The sequence below is a fragment of the Ylistrum balloti genome, unplaced genomic scaffold (assembly GCF_031769215.1).
Source record: "Ylistrum balloti isolate Yb309-2 unplaced genomic scaffold, AGI_CSIRO_Ybal_v1 Utg369562, whole genome shotgun sequence".
NCBI lineage: Eukaryota > Metazoa > Mollusca > Bivalvia > Pectinida > Pectinidae > Ylistrum > Ylistrum balloti.
This window is the reverse complement of record NW_026781862.1, coordinates 438660-465598: the sequence shown is the minus strand read 5'-3', so window position 1 is coordinate 465598 and position 26939 is coordinate 438660. Positions and strand designations below refer to the sequence as shown.

Here is a 26939-nt window from a genome sequence, read left to right as displayed (position 1 = left end):
AAATGCCATAACCCGGACAAGTATAATGACACCTCACTCTGTTACATTATACTGACTACGGACTATAATGTCATAACCCGGACAAGTATAATGACACCTCACTCTGTTACATTGTATACCCATTATACAATTGTGTCAGTCATTCCAACAACACTGAGAAGGCTATTGTAAATAACTTTCTGCATTATTTGAGAATTTTGAAATAAATCAACTGTTTATTATATAAATAGTCTGTCTATATGAAACATTTGAAAAATGATAATACAATTTTTAAACGACTTGTACATATCAATTCTACTTTCGTTTTCCGCTGTCAGGAGAACTTATCTGTATCGTCCATAGCTAAATGAATGAAACAATCAATATGATGTTCTAAGATGTTAAGTTCTATGAAAATTAAGATAGGAACGATGTTTTTTTTTCTTATCTCGCCTAGACTTTCAGTAAAACATGCTAATATATTTCAGCAAACAGAATGTTTAGATATTAAAATACACTGTGTGCCGAAATGTTCCGAACAATACCGGAATATTACAGATATGTCTGGCAACTATTGGCAAAACTGTACACAACAGCTTACAATATACCGAAAGATGTGTGCTCCATCACCACTGAAACCAGACAGCAACTACAAAAGATCAATATACGGAAAGAGAGCAGCACAGTTCAGAATACACAGGGGAAGTCAACTGGTAACAAGGATGTATCACACGTAACGACAGGGTTATAGAGGATATATATAGATATCAATATAGAGGATAGTAGACGGACAAAATATACAGGGGGAGACAACTGATGACAAGAATGTATCACACGTAACGACTGGGTTATAGAGGATATATATAGATATCAATATAGAGGATAGTAGACGGACAAAATATACAGGGGGAGACAACTGGTAACAAGGATGTATCACACGTAACGACTGGGTTATAGAGGATATGTATAGATATCAATATAGAGGATAGTAGACGGACAAAATATACAGGGGGAGACAACTGGTAACAAGGATGTATCACACGTAACGACTGGGTTATAGAGGAGTAGATATATAGATATCAATATAGAGGATAGTAGACGGACAAAATATACAGGGGGAGACAACTGGTAACAAGGATGTATCACACGTAACGACTGGGTTATAGAGGATATGTATAGATATCAATATAGACGATAGTAGACGGACAAAATATACAGGGGGAGACAACTGGTAACAAGGATGTATCACACGTAACGACTGGGTTATATATATATAGATATCAATATAGAGGATAGTAGACGGACAAAATATACAGGGGGAGACAACTGGTAACAAGGATGTATCACACGTAACGACTGGGTTATAGAGGATATGTATAGATATCAATATAGACGATAGTAGACGGACAAAATATACAGGGGGAGACAACTGGTAACAAGGATGTATCACACGTAACGACTGGGTTATAGAGGATATGTATAGATATCAATATAGACGATAGTAGACGGACAAAATATACAGGGGGAGACAACTGGTAACAAGGATGTATCACACGTAACGACTGGGTTATAGAGGAGTAGATATATAGATATCAATATAGAGGATAGTAGGGGGAGACAACTGGTAACAAGGATGTATCACACGTAACGACTGGGTTATAGAGGAGGAGATATATAGACAAAATATACAGGCGGCTACAACCAAACAAAATCAGTTTAAACTTTTTGAAAATGAACTAACCTTGGTTAACATTATTAAAAAAAGGGCAAGATCATCATCTTACAAGAAGAATTCTGAAAGCCATTAAACTATTTGCCAATGCCCCCTCCCCTCTCCCCACCCCCCCCCCCCCCCCCACCCCCACCCCCCTTATTATTTTGTTATCTGTCTCATTGTCTCTTCGATGTTATTCCCCTTTTACTGTATGTAGTACATGTTACACCAGTTCTAGTGTTTGTCAAAATGGAATCAAATCAATCATCTCGCAAGGAACATATATTAGATTTTTACTGTAATATTTGCCTTTTAAAGAATAATCTCTCCTTGTTATCATATACTACTGCCACCTTGTAAATATAATGTGTGTGTAATAACATGTTTGAAAAGGGATTTATATAAGTTGTAAAACTTGTGCCCAATCCTATTGCTAGAATATTTTTAATTCAAATTTTATCTCTTCAATTTTCAACTTGTGTTTGTTCATTGTACAGTTGAGGGCACGTGCAGTACGGACTACCCTGTCAACATACCGGAAGGGTCGTCACTAAAGTATAAGGCAGCAACGTCCTTCAAACTGGAAGGATTCGACGATGCCACCGTTGTTCTACGAAAAACATCAGAAGGATGTAAGATCTAGAATATCGTATTTTTGGACGATATCTACATTTTGATGACTTTTCTTATATAACAAGGATAATTTAAACAGTACGTAGATAAAGTTTCCTAAACAAGTTGTAAGTTGAGACAATTACGGAATAAACGTTGTTAATTTCGGTGTCAGGGGTGCACGCTGTATCCTCCAGATATCATTGTTATAAATCATATTAGGTCTCGCCTCTCTGCGGTGTGTCAACCTTAATATGAGAAAGAATTTAGCTTGTTAACAATACATCACCTGTTTGATTAAAGACTTATCGTGTTGTCATGTGAGTCTTTTCGTGTTTCTAATTGTTTAACGCCTATAACTACACATTTAATTTATGTTTCCAGACGACGTTGTGATAATGTTATCGTAAATTTAAAACAATTTCTGTTGAATTCGTTTCCTGGTAAAACATCACATCAATTGGTCGTGTTATCCTATTATACAAGTGATAAGATCGATGTTTACTTTAATCACATCATAACAGTTTCAATATACAACATATTTATTCGTCCATTAATTTATCCCGATAGATACCATGATAGTTATTGTATTGATGATAATCTGCTCTAGACGCCATGGATCTGGAGGGCGAGCTGTACGTGACTGGAGGTGGCCTTACTAATAGATACAAAGCTGTCCAAATCACTATGCTAATGGACAACTCGACCATCCATCTGTACAATAAGAGACAGTTCGTTATGCAGGTATATCTTGGAGGAAATATTAAGAGGAAACACGATTTCTGACAAAGTAGAATTTGTACTTCCAATTTTTTAAACGAAGATATATATATATCATATCTTACGAAACTTGAGCTTCATATAATTGGTTATACATTCCAAAAACTATCGTTAAGATTTAATATCTGTGCTCTGTCCCATTATCTCAATATTAATGCACTTTTACAACGATCGTATATTCTTTAGTGCGATTACATTAAAATCCATGTATATTTGTTCTTGCTATTGAATTAGAAAATTAGTATGCTTAAAATCATTTACTTTTTATGAAATCGCTAACACCCCTCCCCCTTCAATAACATCAGGACATAGTTATCAATTATATATGTAATATATATATATTTATCATTGTTATGTATATATATTTATCATTGTTATATATATATTTATCATTGTTATGTATATATATATTTATCATTGTTATGTATATATTTATCATTGTTATGTATATATTTATCATTGTTATATATATATTTATCATATATTTATCATTGTTATATATATATTTATCATTGTTATGTATATATTTATCATTGTTATATATATATTTATCATTGTATATATATATTTATCATTGTTATATATATATATATATCATTGTTATGTATATATATTTATATATATATTTATCATTGTTATATATTTATCATTGTATATATATTATCATTGTTATATATATATTATATATATTTATCATTGTTATATATATATTTATATATATATTTATCATTGTTATATATATATTTATCATATGTATATATTTATCATAGTATATATACATTGTTATATATATATTTATCATTGTTATATATATATTTCCTAAGCTACAATACAAAGTATGCAAACCGAACGGAGGCTACAGGTCAGAAAGACGGACTGTCTGCCTTGTCATTCTGGGTCCAGGACACTATGGTAAGGTATAATAGATAATCTGTCTTTATCTTATCATTCGTCCTTTTCTTTAATAATTCTATTTGTTCTGATTCCTGACATGTATCTGTCCAGTTATTCATGATTTCATCACGCTATGATTTTGTTGCTTTTAAAATTATAGCGCGAAATATCACGTTCTGATCTTTAAGTTACAACGTTGTTTGTTTACCCTGTTGTACCGTGTCTGTAATTACCGAGGTATTCATACTAGTTATTAACAATACTTAACAACTTTTACAGAAGATTTGTGAAAAATTGTTTTAAATTGTAGTTTTATAGACTGAATAACAGAGGTATTTGAACTGTATGTGTTTATATCAGAATTTTAACACATCTCGTTACATTATATCTTTTAGACGAGTCAAAATTCTGAGCTGGTTCCAACGTTCGAAGAACTCTTCAAGGCAGGTGAAAGGACAGGTAAATACTATCGAATTAATTAATAATTACACTTAACGATAAGTTTAGATGTAATAATGTCTCCCTGTAAAACATCGTGTTTATACATTTCATGAAATCAATATAGTTAATAAATGTATATTCTGGATCCTATTTTTGTAAAAGAAAACTACATGTATTTATTTACCCTACAACTGGCACCGCCATTGTCAGAATACGTCTGCCACGTATATTTTTGCTGTGTTCGGGAGTGATGGAAAACAGCTGTATTTTTAGCACGTGCGTGAATTTGCGGAATCAATTTATGAATTTACTTAAAAATTTTTTGAACAAGATAAATAACTATTGAAAATAAATTATTTTATTTGTTGTAATGAACAAGTTAATTTACGAAAATTCATAAAATCGCTGTCATATCCGTTGAAGTTGGGAACTATATTTCTGCACGGAACAATTAATTTGGCGAACGTTATCAGGCAAAATTCAGCGTAACATCAGTGTCGTGTAAACAAAGATTGAACAAGAAACTGTTGAAGTTTTAATGATCTGATTTGCAGTCAATGTTGCAGGATAAATAGAATGCATGGTCAGTGTCTTCAAATATATGCCGTATTTTGGTGAGGATGAAGAAATACAAAAGTTCCAAACCTTTGGCAATATTCTCTACTTATCCTGCAACTGGTACTGCCATTGTCGCTATATTCGTAGTGATGGTAACAGCTGCATTTTAGCACGTGCGTTAGTACAACAGAATTACTTTCTGACTTTACTTAAATAATGTTTGACAATATAAAAAAATTGTTGAAATAGCTATTTCATATGTTGTAATGAACAAATTCATTTACAAAAATCACAATTATTAAAATAGCTGCCTTATTGTTTGAAGTTTGGAACTATATTTCCGCGCGGAACAATTATTTTGACGTACGTTGTCAGGCAAAATTCAGCATGAAGTCCACGTCAGGTAAACAAAGACTGAACATCAACATTGTTGAAGTTTTGATGGTATGATCGTCAATCAATGTGGCAGGATAAATAGAATAAATAGTCAGTGTCTTAAAATAGAAGCTTCGTTTTGGTTCGGGATAGAAAGACAAATATCGCTCGCCAAAAGCTCGCAAATTTTGTCTTTCTTCAACCTCGCCAAAATACAACCTGTACATTAAAACAGTGATTGTCATATTAACAATCTTGTGGACAGGAATACATTTATCTAACACAACACATTACATTTTCCGCCTGAAACCATAATGTAAAGTTTATCATCGGATCCACGTGTAACGTCTATATTGCTATGCAAAGTTCTACATATACGTATTATTGTAATGACAATTTATAAACATCATGTCATAATCTATCTGTCTTTTGATTTTGAGAAATATGGTTATGTGTATAATTTGCGAGGAGAATGTTTTGATGAAGAGATTTTCTATATAATTTGTCAGGAGACTGTATCGATGAAGAGATTTTCTATATAATTTGTTAGGAGACTGTATTGATTTTATATATAATTTGTCAAGACTGATTTTATTCTATATAATTAGTTAGAAGAGATTTTGAAGATTTTCTATATAATTTGTCAGGAGACTGTATTGATGAAGGATATTCTACATAATTTGTTAGGAGACTGTATTGATGAAGGGTTTTCTATATAATTTGTTAGGAGACTGTATTGATGAAGGATATTCTATATAATTAGTTAGGAGATTGTATTGATGAAGGATATTCTATATAATTTGTGAGGAGACTGTATTGATGAAGGATATTCTATATAATTAGTTAGGAGACTGTATTGATGAAGGATTTTCTATATAATTTGTCAGGAGACTGTATTGATGAAGAGTTTTCTATATGATTAGTTAGGAGACTGTATTGATGAAGGATTTTCTATATAATTAGTTAGGAGACTGTATTGATGAAGGATTTTCTATATAATTAGTTAGGAGACTGTATTGATGAAGGATTTTCTATATAATTAGTTAGGAGACTGTATTGATGAAGGATATTCTATATAATTTGTTAGGAGACTGTATTGATGAAGGATATTCTATATAATTTGTTAGGAGACTGTATTGATGAAGGATTTTATATATCATTAGTTAGGAGACTATTGATGAAGGATATTCTATATAATTTGTTAGGAGACTGTATTGATGAAGGATATTCTATATAATTAGTCAGGAGACTGTATTGATGAAGGATATTCTATATAATTTGTTAGGAGACTGTATTGATGAAGATATTTTCTATATAATTTGTTAGGAGACTGTATTGATGAAGGATATTTTCTATATAATTAGTTAGGAGACTGTATTGATGAAGGATTTTCTATATAATTAGTTAGGAGACTGTATTGATGAAGGAAGGATTTTCTATATAATTTGTTAGGAGACTGTATTGATGAAGGATTTTCTATATCATTAGTTAGGAGACTGTATTGATGAAGGATATTCTATATAATTTGTTAGGAGACTGTATTGATGAAGATATTTTCTATATAATTAGTCAGGAGACTATTGATGAAGGATATTCTATATAATTTGTTAGGAGACTGTATTGATGAAGATATTTTCTATATAATTAGTTAGGAGACTGTATTGATGAAGATATTTTCTATATAATTAGTCAGGAGACTGTATTGATGAAGGATATTCTATATAATTTGTGAGGAGACTGTATTGATGAAGGGTTTTCTATATAATTTGAACTGTATTGATGAAGAGATTTTCTATATAATTTGTCAGGAGACTGTATTGATGAAGAGATTTTCTATATAATTTGTCAGGAGACTGTATTGATGAAGGATATTCTATATAATTAGTTAGGAGACTGTATTGATGAAGGATATTCCATATAATTTGTTAGGAGACTGTATTGATGAAGGATTTTCTATATAATTTGTGAGGAGACTGTATTGATGAAGGATATTCTATATAATTTGTTAGGAGACTGTATTGATGAAGATATTTTCTATATAATTTGTTAGGAGACTGTATTGATGAAGGATATTCTATATAATTTGTTAGGAGACTGTATTGATGAAGGATATTCTATATAATTTGTTAGGAGACTGTATTGATGAAGATATTTATATAATTAGTTAGGAGACTATATAATTATATAATTAGTCAGGAGACTGTATTGATGAAGGATATTCTATATAATAGGAGACTGTATTGATGAAGGATTTTCTATATAATTAGTTAGGAGACTGTATTGATGAAGGATTTTATATAATTTGTTAGGAGACTATATAATTATATAATTTAGGAGACTGTATTGATGAAGGATATTCTATATAATTTGTTAGGAGACTGTATTGATGAAGGATATTCTATATAATTTGTTAGGAGACTGTATTGATGAAGATATTTTCTATATCATTAGTTAGGAGACTATTGATGGAGAGATTTTCTATGTAATTGGATGAGAGTCTGTATTGGGATTGGGTTATCTTCCAGCATACAGCAACTGTAGTATTAGTGTATTGATAAATAACGAGGCCACACTTCTTCATCTTGTACTTTTGTTTCTCTTGTAACATTTAAATAATTAACTTTTACGACTGGAATATACAGTTGATATGAAGTCAGTGAGCGTGCTGGAAGATAGATACAAGACGTCATGAAATTTTTCTTCATCTCGAATCATCTTCATATTAATTGTTTACCATCTGTTAATGGTTTATTGTGGATATTGTCATTTTCAAATAGGTGTATCTAGGATTTAAAAAAAAACGAGGAAAACGTCATTTAAATTTCCTGTATAATCCGTTTCTGACGTCAACAAGTTCAAATCCGAAAACAGCCGTAGTAATATAGATCCCCATGTCATCACAAATAACAATTATATAAAAATCGTATGGTCACAATTTTCGTATGAAATAAAAGCAGTTTGGTGCGCATTGATATTCCAGTAAAAAGTGATGCGGCTTTAAGTCAGATTTCACGAACGATGTGTCAGTGTTAACTGTGTTGTCGTGCCTGGAGTGGATTGATGCAATGTTCCTTATAGAATCACTATGGAAATTATAAATGGTAGTCACTACAGTCAGTAAGTGACGACATTTTGTTTGTAACGGATTCTATATGTGGACTGTCAGATCGACGTCTTGCAGACAAAGTTGACAAACTCGGTAATCACGTATGTTATGGTGACAATAACGATTTTGTGGCAAACTTACATGTTTGAAAATAAATTTGTTCTGTTATAATTTGATTGCTTTGTAAGTTACTTTATTGTGATGACCTCTTATTTAAGTCCAACAACTTCGGATATGTCAGTACAATGTATGTTGATACCGAAAATAACGGGCGGCCATTTTTGTTTAATCATACACCGACATAATCAGGCATATTGTAGCACACAGTCTCATATACTATAATTTAGGGTAGTAATGACACAAAGGTGAATACAACACAGAATATAAACATAACATTTATATCTATTAGGAATACTTTTTGATGGCCGTCTCCTGAATGCGGAATGTGAATTCATACGCTTAACAAATAATAATAATAATATTGATAATATACTGGACGCAGGCTTATTAAGCCTATATATCCAGATCAGAGTTTAAAGAATTAGTATCCGGAATATGGATCAGTGTGTTATTGTCTAGTTCATGGTTATAAACACATTCAGTTTGCCTCCAATGATTATCCAATCGGGTTCCAAAGTTTTGCTTGTTCGTGACGTTACAACGGCATTAGGAAGTGAATTCCGGTGGTTTACCACCCGTTCACAGAAAGATGGGCGTGTTTACATAGAACTAAATAGGAAGTTGATAGTGGAATGGAAATATATAATTTGTGTCCTTTGTAAGGTCTTTTTGAAGTATACCAACAAATCTATGCCCCGAGTCAGATAACATTTCTGTAAAGACGATAAACAACGTTTGTTATAATCGACCCGGAAGAATATACAGTTTTAAGAGAATGCTTAGAATATATAGAAAACTAAAGAACCGGGTATTCGTGTTGTAATGCATTTAATTATAAACACGTGTTTAGACTTCTTAGTTACAATTTTCTCATTTTTAACATTTTTTGTTGTTAAATATATTTCAATTGACATGCACGTGAGTTTACAACCACGGACTTCGATCTGTATCGGTCCCGTGGTACAACATATAGGTAACGCGCGATGACTGTTATTTAAAACTTCGCTTTTACATCAATCAACTAATTTTTATGAACTCCATAAAACAGTGAAAAGTGGACTTATAAAGTGTAGGTTGATGTTTTACAAGCATCTAAGGAAATTCTGAAACAGTATTACTGGTGTAACATCAATGTAACGGTCCGGAACAGAGGAAGGGAGACTACTCAATCATTACTTACTGAGTGTAAAACAATAGACATTAAACACTGACCTGAGTTTTTATTACCGTTCCCTTAAACAATAGTGATAGTACAATTTATCAAGTACTACCTGTTGCAGAATTATCAAGGTATAAAATCTTGTGTGAGTACTCTATCTGTACAACGCGACACAATATATTTAGCTCTCAGTGTAACGGCAATATACTTATGTTGAAACACGCATAATGAAAATTATTTCATATAAATTTCCATTTCACGTAGAATACTTTCAAAAGTCATATGATATTGAAGAAAATTGAACTTTAAGGAGTTTCCTATTTATGGTATGAAATGATATCAGTTGGTCACCATTCGACACAACTTACTTCACCGAGAAAGATACAGTGTTTTATGACCAACTTTTTTAGTTCGTGGATTCAATCCATTTTTTTCATATTTCGTAGAAAGTCACCAGTGACAAAAACATGTTATCATACATAGGGCACAGTACCCATTATTATAATATTTTTTTTGTCAAGAGAAATATCTTCCCGTGAGTTTTATAGATAATTGTAATAATTTTAAGACAAATTTTGTGGGGTTTATTTTTGTAGATAATTAAAGTGCTGTACGTATCCCCTACTGCTGTAACTTTTAAAAATAAAATTTTAATTACTCCGCTGTTAAAAATTAATTTACTCGAACATTTAGTGATAAAATTGGGTTTGATCAGAGATGTATTTATAAAACACATGCCGCAAAAATTGCACGTGCATGATGGTGCCGGAGAAAAAGTAATGGTTCCTTAACCAGTATACCAAAAAATGAAGAAACTGACGAAAGTCATTCTGAAAAGTCCTCTTGATTCTGTACTTATTGTCTTCATGGTAACTTACCTATATCACAAAGGCGTGTCCGTACTAAGCCCTGAGCAGTACTATCTGTGTTTCTATTTTTCTCGCCGGATTCCTACGTAAGTCAGGTTCTGAAATAAAGAGTTTGAACTCATGTCCACAATATTCTATTTATTACCATTAGATATGTTAGGTGTGTCTTGATGGAAATAAATTAACGGATATTATTACTAGTATATAAAGTACTTGAAGTCTTGAAATCCTAATTAGGAAGTGGGGGATGAGATGACGTCACTCATGATACTGAATGACTGGGAAATCATGGTGTCAAATTAAGGCTAACGTGTTTAGCCTTACTTGAGTATTTGTTACTTGTGGTAAGATACGGATAGAGTAAGTATGGTTTAAGTACTTGACAATACTGTACGTTCATTGACATTATCACAAGGGACTCGAAATAGCACCTTTCACAAAATCAGCATGGTTTTAAAGTCTCGATGTGAATTTTAACGACCATTTCAAGTCGTTTGTGAAGAAATAAAACAACACCGCTAGTGACAAAATTTCTATATATGGACGGAATCAAGGTTTAACATTGTGATAAATTTGTTTTAAATCGCCTTTCCGCAAGTTAGAATCTTTCGTTATCACGTTTCTTCTCGACGGACGCTCATTCGATGACATGTTTGCGAGTGAATAAGAAGGTGTAATTTGGACAGAAAATCGATTAAAGAACGAAAGGTATACACAGTTGACATGTCATCATTGAGCTGACTCTCAATGTACCATCATCAAAGTACCTTGTTTTCTGATAAGGAGGCAATATGTGGGCGATAATAGTTCCCAGGTGATGACAATACTGTTTCTAGATATGTGAAATTAGGAAACACATTATCTCTATATAATCCGAAATGTTCTCTCTGTAATACGAGAATCTGTATCTCTCTATAATCCAAAGGGTTTGTCTACCTCTCCACAACCCGAAAGTCTCTGACCATCTCTCCATAATCCGGAAGTCTCTGACCATCTTTCCTTAATCCGGAAGTCTCTGACCATATCTCCATAATCCGGAAGTCTCTGACCATCTCTCCATAATCCGGAAGTCTCTGACCATATCTCCATAATCCGGAAGTCTCTGACCATCTCTCCATAATCCGGAAGTCTCTGACCAGCTCTCCACAACCCGAAAGTCTCTGACCATCTCTCCATAATCCGGAAGTCTCTGACCATATCTCCATAATCCGGAAGTCTCTGACCATCTCTCCATAATCCGGAAGTCTCTGACCAGCTCTCCACAACCCGAAAGTCTCTGACCATCTCTCCATAATCCGGAAGTCTCTGACCATATCTCCAAAATCCGGAAGTCTCTGACCATCTTTCCTTAATCCGGAAGTCTCTGACCATCTCTCCATAATCCGGAAGTCTCTGACCATCTCTCCATAATCCGAAAGTCTCTGACCATCTCTCCATAATCCGGAAGTCTCTGACCATCTCTCCACAACCCGAAAGTCTCTGACCATCTCTCCACAACCCGAAAGTCTCTGACCATCTCTCCACAACCCGAAAGTCTCTGACCATCTCTCCACAACCCGAAAGTCTCTGACCATCTCTCCACAACCCGAAAGTCTCTGACCATATCTCCACAACCCGAAAGTCTCTGACCATCTCTCCATAATCTGATAGAAGGTTCTGACAAATCTACATAATTCGAAGGATTTTGTTTTTCTCTCCTTAATCCGGAAGTCTCTGACCAGCTCTCCATAATCCGGAAGTCTCTGACCATCTCTCCATAATCCGATAGAAGGTTCTGACAAATCTACATAATTCGAAGGGTTTTGGCAATCTCTCCATAATCCGGAAGTCTCTGACCATCTTTCCATAATCCGATAGAAGGTTCTGACAAATCTACATAATTCGAAGGGTTTTTTGATTTTCTCTCCTTAATCAGAAAGTCTCTGATTAGCGCTCCATAATCCGATAGAAAGTTCTGACAATCTCTCAATAATTCGAAGGGTTTTGACTGTCTTTCTATATCTGGAAGGTCCCTAATACCTCTCGTTATTTCTACTTTGCCTGTGTCGCGGTCGATATATCTTTTCAATCAATAACATATAGAAGGTCTCAGGAACGTTTAGTTTATTTTGATAAGTCCGGTCTCCAATGTGTCATTTTTCGCCAAATCGGTTGAAATTGTGATTGTCTCGTGAGAAATTAGAAGGATATTCAGTTTGCCATCAATGTCTCATGCTAAAGTTTTGAATTATATAATGTATTGTTTGAATATCAAGCCATGTTAGGGTCACTAATATTATGCCTTTTATGAAAGAATATCTACCTGCTTGTAGGTTAGTCTCTTGCGTAATATTATTCAGCGGTTGTCTCCCTTGGACCACTGTATGCTATTTTCATTTTACAATACAAAATACAGTAAACATATCACAACAGCAATAGTTCTGATGTTTGTCTACGATTACTAAAATAAATTCTGTTTTATTTCCAGATAATGTAAAACTGAGGAATATATTCCCCCAGTACCTCCTGAAGTTTTACCAATATCATGGCAAGCTGGGACCAATGCATCCATCTTGTGACGTCAGCTGGAGTATTTCAAACGACAGACTGCTTATACATAAGGACCAGGTACGCCGTCCGTCACTTCTCGTCAATAATGCATTACCCGACGAGAATTCATATCGTCCTTACATGTTAGAGAAGGGCGTAGCTGTTGTTCGTGACTCTAATATGAATTAAATATAAGCTGATCTTGAGTCTGTGACTTCACTAAGTTACGTTACCTGATTACTTCCCCTTGTAGTTACGTAACCTGGTGTCTCCCCTTGTAGTTACGTAACCTGACATCTCCCCCTTATAGTTACGTAACCTGATATCTCCCCCTTGTAGTTACGTAACCTGATATCTCCCCCTTGTAGTTACGTAACCTGATATCTCCCCCTTGTAGTTACGTAACCTGATATCTCCCCTTGTAGTTACGTAACCTGATTCTCCCCCTTGTAGTTACGTAACCTGATATCTCCCCCTTGTAGTTACGTAACCTGATATCTCCCCTTGTATTTACGTAACCTGATATCTCCCCTTGTATTTACGTAACCTGATATCTCCCCCTTGTAGTTACGTAACTTGATATATCCCCCTTGTATTTACATAACCTGATATCTCCCCCTTGTATTTACGTTACCTGATTACTTCCCCTTGTATTTACGTAACCTGATATCTCCCCCTTGTAGTTACGTAACCTGATATCTCCCCTTGTAGTTACGTAACCTGATATTTCCCCCTTGTATTTACGTAACCTGATATCTCCCCCTTGTATTTACGTTACCTGATTACTTCCCCTTGTATTTACGTAACCTGATATCTCCCCCTTGTAGTTACGTAACCTGATATCTCCCCTTGTAGTTACGTAACCTGATATTTCCCCCTTGTAGTTACGTAACTTGATTTCTCCCCCTTGTATTTACGTAACCTGATATCTCCCCCTTGTAGTTACGTAACCTGATATCTCCCCCTTGTATTTACGTAACCAGATATCTCCCCCTTGTATTTACGTAACCTGATATCTCCACCTTGTAGTAAGTAAATTGGTTTGGTAGTGACACTTCCTGTGATCTCTCATGCATCACAAACAGATATTCTGTAAAGGTTGCTTTTTTTGACGGATTCGATATTTCGTGTATTTGAACACTATAACGACAGAACTAGTTGTACACTATAACGACAGGGCTAGTTGTACACTATAACGACAGAGCTAGTTGTACACTATAACGACAGACCTAGTTGTACACTATAACGACAGATCTAGTTGTACACTATAACGACAGAGCTAGTTGTACACTATAACGACAGAACTAGTTGTACACTATAACGACAGAGCTAGTTGTACACTATAACGACAGACCTAGTTGTACACTATAACGACAGATCTAGTTGTACACTATAACGACAGAACTAGTTGTACACTATAACGACAGACCTAGTTGTACACTATAACGACAGAGCTAGTTGTACACTATAAGTACAGAGCTAGGTTCTAGATAATAGAGATAATATGATTTTCTGCTATTTAAACTACTATTTCCCATTCCAAACTAAAGGAACGCCTTGTTCATTCAGCGAATAATGTAAATGTTTATGGACAAAATATTATCTGATCATTGAATCATGTAAATAACTGAAACTCTGGCTGACAATTACTATCACTGAGCTTTATTGCAAGTTCAAAGCTCAATTTATCACACAGGAAAAGAAACCTTACCAAGTCCTTGAATTTCGCGTTTGGATATTTTTATAATATCTTTAAATAACAAGAAATTATCGATTATTTCCATCGTATATAACCGCCATAAAGGAAATCAAGGACACGGCAGACTTTGTCCACTATCCGCTTACCTCGATCTTTCCCTACAACAAAACTTTCATCATGCTGTATGAAACGCATGATTTCCCTATTTTGTGTGAGTTTTGTTCTATTTCTATAAAGTGACGTCCATGCTAGCCAAGCCTATGCTATTTACATATATCAGTTGATATTAATATTTGTAGGGTATCCGACACGAGTGTCAATGTAGTATTGGATTAATCAATCGAGTTCTATGATTCTATATGTCGCACGCGTTATCGTCTCAAAATTAAATGAGCTTTACGAATTCCATATGACATGGATACATGTATTTTCCCTATCAAACTACGGTTAAAAGTACCGAGACGATCATGCGATGTCGACGCGACTTACGAGAAATGGAGATAGTTGATGAAGACGTGACTTATTTATGAGAAATGGAGGTGGTTGATGAAGACGTGGCTTATGAATGAGAAATGGAGGTGTTTGATGAAGACGTGACTTATGAATGAGAAATGGAAGTGGTTGATGAAGACGTGACTTATTTATGAGAAATGGAGGTGGTTGATAAAGACTTGACTTATTCGTGAGAAATGGAGGTGTTTGATGAAGACGTGACTTATTCATGAGAAATGGAGGTGGTTGATGAATCCTTACCTTTTCATTAATTATTTTTTCCTTTTTTTCTTCTGCGGTATAAAGAAAATAAAGAAACTCAAATATTCTGCAACGTTTGAAGTGTAGTAAATGTCTCATTTGTAACACTTGACATGAGAAAATATCAAACTATCATTATGGCTTACTTGAAGATATTGGCGATGTTGAATATCAGTTTATTTTTAAATGTATGAAATATTATTATTAGGTAATATAACTTTACATTTAACTCCTTAGAACAACCCATTTTATCTGAATTCCATGCATAACGAATAGTACCTATACAAACACAGCAGTAAGTACATGAATTAAGGTTAAAAAAAAGATGAAATTTTACCAATTGTGCCGTCTTGGTGTTAATTTCTGTCAAAACTGAACAACGACGTTTGTCCCGCGTTATTTGTAAAAGGACTTTAATATGCTTAAGAGTACTTTACATCAATTAATTAAACACCAAAAATACTCATTTTAGTCCACGTTTCCACTCGTTCCAGGTTGTTTGGCTTGAAAAAGTCATCTTATGGTTAATGGATGATTTTATTAGATAAACTTTAACTTTTAAATTAATGTAACGTTATACGTTTATTTTTCTTATTTATATTTATATATCAACAGTTATCATGATTCCTCATAATCAGAAAGGACCTTACTAGGTCTCTGTCCTGCCAAAATATTAAGCAAGCAATCGGATCGATCATCAGAAACATGAACATTGTTGTTTAAAATTATGGATTATTTGCTCGACGTGAGGGTTTTATCAATTAGATGGATAAATCAATTTTTATTTTATCTATATTATATATTGTGTCTTATCTAATATTAGCATAAACGTATCACTGATCACGTGGTCAATCAAGGGTGCTGTGGTTCTCCCTAACACTTGGAAATCCCACTTTCCAATATTTGCCCCGACTACAACCGGTTTCTTTGGTACATTGTAAAAGTTACCAACATCTAGTTTCCAAATCTAATGTTATTTTTCATATTTCAAGATCAGAAAGATTTTGTTATTTTTGTGTATTATTTCAATTTGAACGCTGAGACAAAACATTCATTCAATGTGATTTTCTAGAATTTCTTTTTATTAATCACGCCTTGAATTTATCATTATTATATAGAGGTAACCTGTGCTTTATGTCACTAGATATTCCAAAGAAATTGTCTAGACAGGTCATTCATACTTTAAAAACATTACGTAGTCACTAGTTTTGTAATGGTGCTGATGTTATCTGTGTCTACACTCACTTTTCATTGTTATTTTCTTCTCACTAGGGATATTTTGCATTTATGCCTTCAACATTTCGATGTGGCCGGATTTTTTATTATGTAAAAAAATATAAAGTTGATCATTGACATTCAGTGACTTAAATTCTATATACGATATCCTATTCATAACCTTTCGTCTTGTCTTCTCTTTTCGATTACTATCATATATGTTCATGGACCATCATTTGATCAATGGTGTCTAGATTTGCTGATAGGGGAACCCTGTTATTGATTCGGCTGGGACTTGTGATATCGATGTGTTGTATATATGTTTCAGATTCAGACGCTGAGATCACGATTCCCGACCTCTCAGAGGAAGACCAGCACCAGAAGCAATGGTTCACCAACTGTAACACGCAATTTCCGACTATCGACTGAGTCGTCTGCCCCAGCTGTTTCCGTTAACACCCTAGTCACCCTCGGAGCTGTAGCTCTATATTCCCTTTGTATTTTGTAGATTGGATAATCAGCACGAGGAAAGTTATTTACCTATTCTAATAGCTAGAAACGAAAAGGCACCGCACAGAAGAATACTCGTAAATACTTGGCTTAAGTAGATTTCTGGTCTATGTTGTCTTAATCTAAAGTAGATTTGTATACAAAAACAATTTTAGAACGTTCCGATAAGTTAAGAGTAGTGAAAAGATGATGAAACCTCTTTCCTGGAAGTTTGGGAATATTTTGTCATCCGGAGATTCCGAAATCTTATTAACATAACTAAAAACTGTTCACAGCAAATTCTAATTATGGTCGTGTGATTTTTTCTCTGTCACTTTTTTAAACATATCTATTAGACTTATGACAAATTGGTCGTGATTCCGAAATCAATTACGGAAGTCTTTCTCGACTGAAAGTAACAAACAGCGTAAGGTGTGACTCTAGGAAACATGGCGGATGTCTTACTACATATTGAATGAGTGAAAAGGTTGGCATAATACACCGAAGTATAACTTTGGATCAATAGAATGCAGCACTCCTAACGTGGATATCTGACAGGGACATATTGTATGCCTATAACGGCGGAACTCTTTAATAAAGATGTATATAGAGCTCATAATCAGACGATTGTCTTTCAAAGGTATAATTTACGATCACAGAATTACCTGTTTTTTTTTCTTTTTTTCTTTTTTTTGTGTGATCTATCGATCGAATGTCTTCAATTTTCATACATTTTTACAGTGACGCATTCAGTACATCTGCATTTGTATCACAGAGCGTATTTATTGTAACACAGACTAATTTAGAGGGTAGTTGTTGTAACACAGACTAATTTAAAAGTTGGTTGTTGTAACACAGACTAATCTAGAGAGCAGTTATTGTAACACAAACTTATCTAAACGGTAGTTGTTGCAACACAGACTGATTAAAATGGTAGTTGTTGTAACAACAACGGGAATTAAGAGTGTTATATTCCTGTATTAAAGAACAGATGCGTTGTCTTCCAAATATGATATTCAGTATATTTGTTTTTGATATGATATATGACATATATATACTCTGAATATATATGTTATTACATTGTAATGAGTACACTATTGTTAGTATACCTCCCCTGCCACACGAGTAGGTAAATCAGTGATTAAAGCATTATTGTTGATATTGTTATATAAATAGCTTGTAAATGTATATCTATGTATCTAAACGTAACGACAACCATTCCTAGTAATACTCATGTTTGCTGTTTATCTGTACCCCTCGGTACACTGTAAGATTTCCCTAAGCACGCTTTAGGATGTCCTTTGGTAAGGGATTTCCCTTGGTTCATTAAGGGATTTCCATTGGTTCATTAAGGGATCTCCCTTGTTACACTCTGGGATTTCCCTTGGAACTCTATGGGATTTCCCTTGGAACTCTATGGGATTTCCATTGGTTCACTATGGGATTTCCCTTGTAACTCTTTGGGATTTCCTTTGATACACTACATGATTTCCCTTGGTACACTATGGGATTTCCCTTGGTACACTTTGGGATTTCCCTTGGTACACTGGGATTTCCCTTGGTACACTGGGATTTCCCTTGGAACTCTGTGGGATTTCCATTGATACACTATGGAATTTCCATCCACGTGGTGCAATTTACAAAGCAGTATTATATTTCCATTTCTTTGTTATGCACAACATGCTAAATCTATACATGTATATGAACATTTGTTTACCTGTATATCTTGCTGATAATTATAGTATCAACAATTTATTAATACTAATTCGACTACTAACCAGCTCTTATACTGTATTGTGTCAAACTATATCACAATTTTACCCTTTCCCAATTCAAGCGTGCCCATATGTGTATCACTTTATGCTTCAACACTCTTCATGTCAAACAAGTCCATTCATTATATTTCCTGTTCTTGATGTTGAAATCGTATCCTTTTTGCTAAAAAAATCGTCCGCTGAAAGACCGGAAGATCGTAATAGTGGACTTAAAACCCGTTAAGATAATAGAAATATGCTAAAAATATTCGATCTTAATGTGTTGCGAGCATTGAAATTCCTAGAGGTTCTCGAATATACAATGTGTAACAGTTGAACTTAATTAAAAGACAAAGAAACTGTACGAATCAACATAGTGATGGTCGAAAAATGGCTATTCTGTATCACGTTCATCTGTACAAGAGCAGATACATAGCGATGGAACGTCCATTCAATGTGGACATTCAGTGATAGTACATAGTTGTATAGTGATAACCCAAAGAAAGCAGGAATACTGAATACTCTATTATCAATGTTAGAGATTTAAAAAAAAATACAAACATGGCTTAAATGAGGAGAAATGAAAATGAGCAGACAGGTACCCGTCACTTCTAGATGGTCCATGTAGGTCTCTGGTCTCGTTCGACACAGACCAGTTAATTATTTTATAGATTAATTGAACAATATACTACAACGTACAGCGATCGTTTACCAGAGTAATTAACATCCAATAGTAAGAAGAAAACATACCGTTACTAATGTCGTTAGACGCTAATTAAATGAAAAATGTATTCATATCGACAAACGAAGAGACAATAAAGCGGTATAAAATTAACTACAAAGTAAAAAAATAGCCTAACGATACAACAAATACCACCTGATCATAACGGATGATATTTCGGTGTGTTAGCCATTCAGCACTCTGGCTTGCTACTTTCCCTGTACCCAAGCGCTAAGTGTTGCAGATGACTACAAACAGCCGTAAACGATACGATAAAGCTATGTCCTACATTTTCATCATTTTTCATGTCTGGCGGCGAAATATTGAAATGTTACAATGAAATTACAGCATAGTTACTCTGTGAAATATGCAATGGTCTAGTGAAAAAGTGTTAGCTGTTTTTTACTTTAAGGCTAAACAATGTAATTGTTTTACTCAGATGAATGTTGTTTAATGTCATGTGATAGATGGTATCTGTTTCCTGTTGAAAACGTCTTCCTTTTTCCATTTAGGAACTTGTGCCGAAGGCACGTGCTTGTATATTAACACGTTACTTACAATAAACAGGAACTCTCTTGTCTTTTGTTCGCGTTTTTATTTTAAAAAGTCTGTGTTTTTTGTTATCATGATTTAAGACATCTTTGTTGTATTCTTGACGTTAGTTAAGACTTCTTTGTCGTTATATTAAGACATTTTCATTCCTTGTTGACTAAAATTCAACTATCTTATGTTGTGTTGATGACTAAACTTTCTTGTACTTTTGACTAGAGGTATTACATCTTTGCACAGTTACTGACTAGATGTAAGACATGTTTTTGTTTTGTTAATTAAATTGAAGACACTTTGATGATGTTGTTGACCGGATGTAAGACATGTTTGTTGTATGGTTCAATAATTTTATGTTGGTTTTTGCTGCTTTATCTTCCAGATTTAATAAATCTTTTGGTAATTTTTAACAAGATAAAAGCATATTTATTATGTTTTTTACTAAATTAAAAATTAATTTGTTGTGTTGTTATCTTTAATTAAAATATATTTGTTGTGTGTTTGTTCTGACTTATAAGACGTCTTTGTTGTGTTGTTGACTAGATTTGATTCAGACATCTTTTTGTCGTTGGCTAAATTTGATTAAGATATCTTTGTTGTACTGTTGACTTAATTTGATTCAGACATACATGCTTAATCATAGACTAGATTTGAGACAAACTTCTTTGCTGGTGATTTTGACATACAAGTTCTATTTTAAACTTTAGACCGTTTTTTGTGATCTTGACTGGATCTATGATATCGTTGTGTTTTTTTATTGCAGTGATATCAAAGAGAAGTGAAAGATATATTTACTGTATCATCACCTAATGAACATAACGAGAACTGAGAGCCCCATCACCACCAGATTGCTTGTTGATTTAACATACAGTTGTGTACTGTTCTGTTGACGGGGGTCACATGAAAACGCTGATGGTCAGTTTATTGAGGAAGTGTAGATACATTGGTCTGATAGAGTGCTGAATACAGTATACTGTCTACACATATACATGGTTAGTACGTAGATACACTGATTATATTTTAAACCATTTCGTAATTAAGACATTCTCGATTCACATAACTTTGCTAAATACTGAAGACTCTTATCTTATAGTGTTTAAAAGAAAAATGTGTATTTGCTAAGGAAGCATTGGAAAGATAAACCATGATATATTGTAAAAAAAATTAAAATGACACTAAAAGTGACAACTTCACCACAGCTACAGCATATTTCCGCGGAAGCCTTTACTGAATAAGCGCATTGTCTGCCTCACAACTTCTCAACCTTGCGAAACGTCGTATCACATGAAGGGTTTTAAACGAGACGTGAATGATTCATTTTCAGCACGCCTTCAGTTTCAGAACCATTACACATCATTACTGTCAAAGATATTCAAAACAAAATACAAATATATTCAGTGCTATCAGAGGTATCATCAAACGTGTAAAACATGACATACACCTCCGGTCAGATGTGAGGTATAAGCCTTAAACATGACATATATCTACTGTAATAGGTATTAACATAAAACATGACATATAACTACTGTCAGAGGTATTAACATAAAGCATGACATCTACCTACTGTCAGAGGTATTAACATAAAGCATGACATATGTCTACTGACAGGTATTAACATAAAACATGACAAATTCCTACTGTCAGAGGTATTAACATAAAACATGACATCTTCCTACTGTCAGAGGTATTTATATAACACATGACATTTAACTACTGTCAGAGGTATTAAGATATACATGACATATATATACTGCTATGACATACTTTTACATAAATTTCGTCGTCCAGATTAAAGCTGTTGCGTTTTTAAACGGATGAAACTCTTATAAATAGTAAACATTTGTATTTCGCGTTTCGTATTGGATAACAAGTAATGACAGCCAATACAATTGATTTGAAGCAAGGAGCTTGTAATGTATACACTTTATTATATAGTGTGGTCTCAGTTTTCACACTCGTAATTTTTGGTAGTGATAAACTGATCAATATCATGACTTACCGTTCTTCCAGGAGGTGTAGGAAACACCGTATTCCAAGCCCGAACCTGCCATTCATCATTCGTGATGTCTCTTTAACAGCATGCGCATCCGTTGTCGTAAGCTGTAGACAAAAACATACTTATTGAAACGACTTTTAATTCTCCCAATAACCATTAATGTCATTGTTTAGTCACGCCAAATCTCTAGAACACCTTAAATATTGATATTTGAAATTTCACTTTTGAAGAAGGTTAAATTTAGTGGTTGTCTTTAATTGGTATTAAGCTTTTGTGTTGGTATTGCTATGGATAAATTTTGTCTTAGGAAGAGTTGATATTCGGCTTTAATTGGTTCGATTTGAGCAGTGGGAATAGAAACTTACATGATTGTTAAAAGGAGACTAAACAAATAGAAATCGGTGTCTTCTAAATAACATGGGAATGTTTATTCTTACTTGATTTATAACTACCACTAACTTCCGGTAGATGAGAGTTTGATTTAGTGAAGGGAATGGCTTCGTGTTGTATTGTCAGCCTCCTCAAGCAGACAAAGGTACCAGATCTGTCTCAAACCCGCCTTAATGGTCCTTCTAGCGATTAAATTTATTTCCTGACGGGTAGCTATTTAATCAGTGAAACAGAAACATTTGCAGTCATAGTGTTGAAACTGCCGTGAATAAAGGTAAGGTGGTTTTTTTAATGTTTTATTTTTATTTCTTTATAAAAGAAAACATTACCGGATGCATTGATTAATCTAAAGTAATTAATTTTAAATAGTATTGGTTCTCGTGCTTACTATATAAGGATAACATTGATATAAGGATAACATGTGTATATTGACGCTGTACACCTTCGTTACATGTTTAGCTATAACCAATGGCTGCAAGGTAAAATGGATTTTGGTATATTGCCAAAATCCATTACATTATCAGTAATGTATTTTTCAAACGTCTTTAAAAGCAGTGAAATTAGCTATATGAAATTGAATGGATACAGGACCTAAGGTGACGTTTCTAACACTTAACAGATCAATCACTGATAGTCGTACAGCCATGATCTCAACCAAAGTTGCTGATACACCAAGTTCTCTAGTCCTGTCTTTCGTCGTTGACAGTATATAATTTGAGAGGTATAACTTATGAGAATGTTTTCCCTGCGGTTGTTTTATAAAGAGGCATTTCCCGAGTCGTTAGTGAATGCACATGATTGTCATGTAGATTTCATGCAATAAGAGAATATGTCTTTCGGCGAAATGTTACTTTGTGTACCACAACTCCATAACGATAATATAGCAATGACGAACAACTTTTGACGTAATGACCGGAGCCTGACAACTTCCCTGTTTTTCTGCCCGTGTTTCTTAGATCGTTAGGCTCTGCGGATTACCTACTTTAATTAGACAACAAAACTTCTATCGGAAGATCTTCACATGGTGGGACCAGTTGGCACTCGTTATCCATTCTTTTTCTTGTGGTGAGTTGATGATCAATATAATTGCATTTTTTTTGGTCACCTGTAAAACATGTCTATAAAAAGATGTTCGGTATATACACAATCAATTACCACAAGAATGCCTCTTATGTGTAGTCACGTTGTTTTATTAACTTATCTCTATATACTGTTTTGGAATCAGGGCTGATTACTTCAGCAACATATACATGTAACTTCATAACTTTTTGTATCAATATTGAATTTCTATCTGTGATCAAATCATCATTACAGCATCAAGGCTGCCATTTGTCAGGGGTTTTAATTTTCACTATTTTGTAGGTTAGTCTTAAATAAAATAATGATAATAAGATAATTTCATGACCGCAAAAAATGCATTTTTAAATTACCTCATACCGGGATAAGCTGTAATTCTGTTAATGATGCAATATTGTGTACCGTTTAGTATGTAATAACAATTTATACCAAATGATTTTTCTTAACCGAAAGAATTTATTTTCATTCAAAATCTAAAATCATTATTATTTTATTTATGTATGTGTTTCTCTTAGTTTTAATCTATCCATGAAAATAATGGAAGATAAAAACCCACGAATATGATAATCTTTACAGTATTCTCGACATCTTTTTAAATGACTGAAAGTTTCTTTTTACAGCAAAAAATCGAAAACGACATATTAATATTGGACTTAATGTAAAAGTTAAAGTGCGAGTCAGGTTAAACGATCACAGGCTGATAAGAGAAGACATATTTTTTAAGAGAGGTAGAATTTGTGTCTGAGTGATAAAACTTTTTATTGGCCCATGGACTTAAATGTTTCGTTCACAAAATCAATGCCGAACTATGGTTTACGTTAGCTTAGGTCATATTTAACACTTAAACATGACATAGGAAGTATCAAGCAGTTTATCGGATGGGTGTGGACAGTTTTCCGTGGATTTAATTATGTCTATTTATATTCATGACACATTACTGAGTGTCAAATAAAAATTCATAAACACGATGGGTAATCTTCACACAACATGGGACCTTTTTCATAACCTGTAAATTTAGATACAAACGACTTTGGTATACAGAACGGACCAAACCATAATCAAACAACAACGTCAGCTCTATAATCATGCTGGTGTAAATTATTGCGACCTTACACGTGAGTGTATCTGTGTTTCGAGGGTTGAAGGTTGGTGAAGATTATTGGGAAGTTTTACAGTCATCATGGGGATCTCATTGGGATAGTTTTTTTTTATTTTCTTGTGCGATATGAAGCTGTATGTGTTTGATATTCGTTGTATGTCTGGTGGTGCTATAGTTTTACATGGCGGGTGTTGTCGATGAAGCCGAAGACGTTTATCCTTCCGGAACATCTAGTCTTATTCTCCTTGTACTGTTTCCGAAGTTTACGGGGAATTTTATCTTTTGTTCATTTTTTTGCTATAGTTTCATCGAATTCGAGTTTGAATTAAAATTATGTTCACGTGTCAGATTTTTCCCCATCGATAAAAAAAATTGTTGTATATCTGACAACTTGGTATAAATGATCCTATTTGATAATGATGTATAAATAACATCTAACAGTGTTGTGAAGCGGATATCGATGACTGATATATTGAGGGTACATATCATAGTTTATCAGGGAGGTTTACTTATATTGTTACGGACAGTATTAATCAATATACTTTATTTACTCTAATCATCAGTAATTGGTTGAGCTGATTGTATGTATATCATCGCTGGCGACTTCGCTTAGCTTTGCTTAGTCTTGGGTTTTAGTTAAAGAACGAAACACACATGCAGAACAAAACCACATCTGGTTTAGGATGAAGTCAATCAGGAGGCAGGTTGGCGGAACTTGTTATCTATGAAAACTTTCTTTGGTGCTAGTAGAATTCTATGTAATATATTTTCATGATATATTGATTTTTGTCCAGTTTTCCTTTTACTTTTAAAATGTGTTTTCTGTCAAATATGAAGTAAATATGCTATAGCATATGATGAACATGGTTCAAATACATGTCCGAGCCTTCCTATTCAGTTGTATGTGTTTTGTGCTATCCTTCAAGAGAAACATTTTGTAAATACGGGCAGTATGGAAAATTAGGTACTCTTTGTAGGTCACAGGTACCTATCAATAATGTAATATATGTAGGTCACAAGTACCTATCAATAATGTACGTTTTGTAGGTCACTAGTACCAATCAATAATGTACGTTTTGTAGGTCACAGGTACCTATCAATAATGTACATTTTGTAGGTCACAGGTACCTATCAATAATGTACTTTTTGTAGGTCACAGGTACCTATAAATAATGTACATTTTATAGGTCACAGGAACCTATCCATAATGTACATTTTGTAGGTCACAGGTACCTATCAATAATGTACATTTTATAGGTCACAGGTACCTATCCATAATGTACATTTTGTAGGTCACAGGTACCTATAAATAATGTACATTTTATAGGTCACAGGTACCTATCAATAATGTACATTTTGTAGGTCACAGGTACCTATCAATAATGTACATTTTGTAGGTCACAGGTACCTATCAATAATGTACATTTTGTAGGTCACAGGTACCTATCAATAATGTACATTTTATAGGTCACAGGTACCTATCAATAATGTACGTTTTGTAGGTCACAGGTACCTATCAATAATGTACGTTTTGTAGGTCACAGGTACCTATCAATAATGTACTTTTGTAGGTCACAGGTACCTATCAATAATGTACATTTTGTAGGTCGCAGGTGCCTATCAATAATGTACATTTTATAAGTCACAGGTACCTATCAATAATGTACATTTTATAGGTCACAGGAACCTATCCATAATGTACTATATGTAGGTCACAGGTACCTATCAATAATGTACATTTTGTAGGTCACAGGTACCTATCAATAATGTACATTTTATAGGTCACAGGAACCTATCAATAATGTACTATATGTAGGTCACAGGTACCTATCAATAATGTACGTTTTGTAGGTCACAAGTACCAATCAATAATGTACATTTTGTAGGTCACAGGTACCTATCAATAATGTACATTTTGTAGGTCACAGGTACCTATCAATAATGTACATTTTATAGGTCACAGGAACCTATCCATAATGTACTATATGTAGGTCACAGGTGCCTATCAATAATGTACGTTTTGTAGGTCACAAGTACCAATCAATAATGTACATTTTATAGGTC

General features: G+C 33.9%; 1 protein-coding gene across 1 annotated transcript in view; it reads left to right on the top strand.

Moving 5' to 3' along the window:
• Positions 1-20344, top strand: part of LOC132547194 (carbonic anhydrase 4-like) — a 30633-nt gene extending 10289 nt beyond the window's left edge. The window contains exons 2-7 of the mRNA XM_060210993.1: positions 2191-2325; positions 2916-3056; positions 3903-3997; positions 4375-4438; positions 13075-13214; positions 17132-20344. Of these exons, the coding sequence (XP_060066976.1) occupies positions 2191-2325; positions 2916-3056; positions 3903-3997; positions 4375-4438; positions 13075-13214; positions 17132-17311 (755 nt within the window). The 3' untranslated portion in view covers positions 17312-20344. The remainder of the gene's footprint in view (positions 1-2190; positions 2326-2915; positions 3057-3902; positions 3998-4374; positions 4439-13074; positions 13215-17131) is intronic.
• The last annotated feature ends 6595 nt before the right edge of the window (positions 20345-26939 follow it).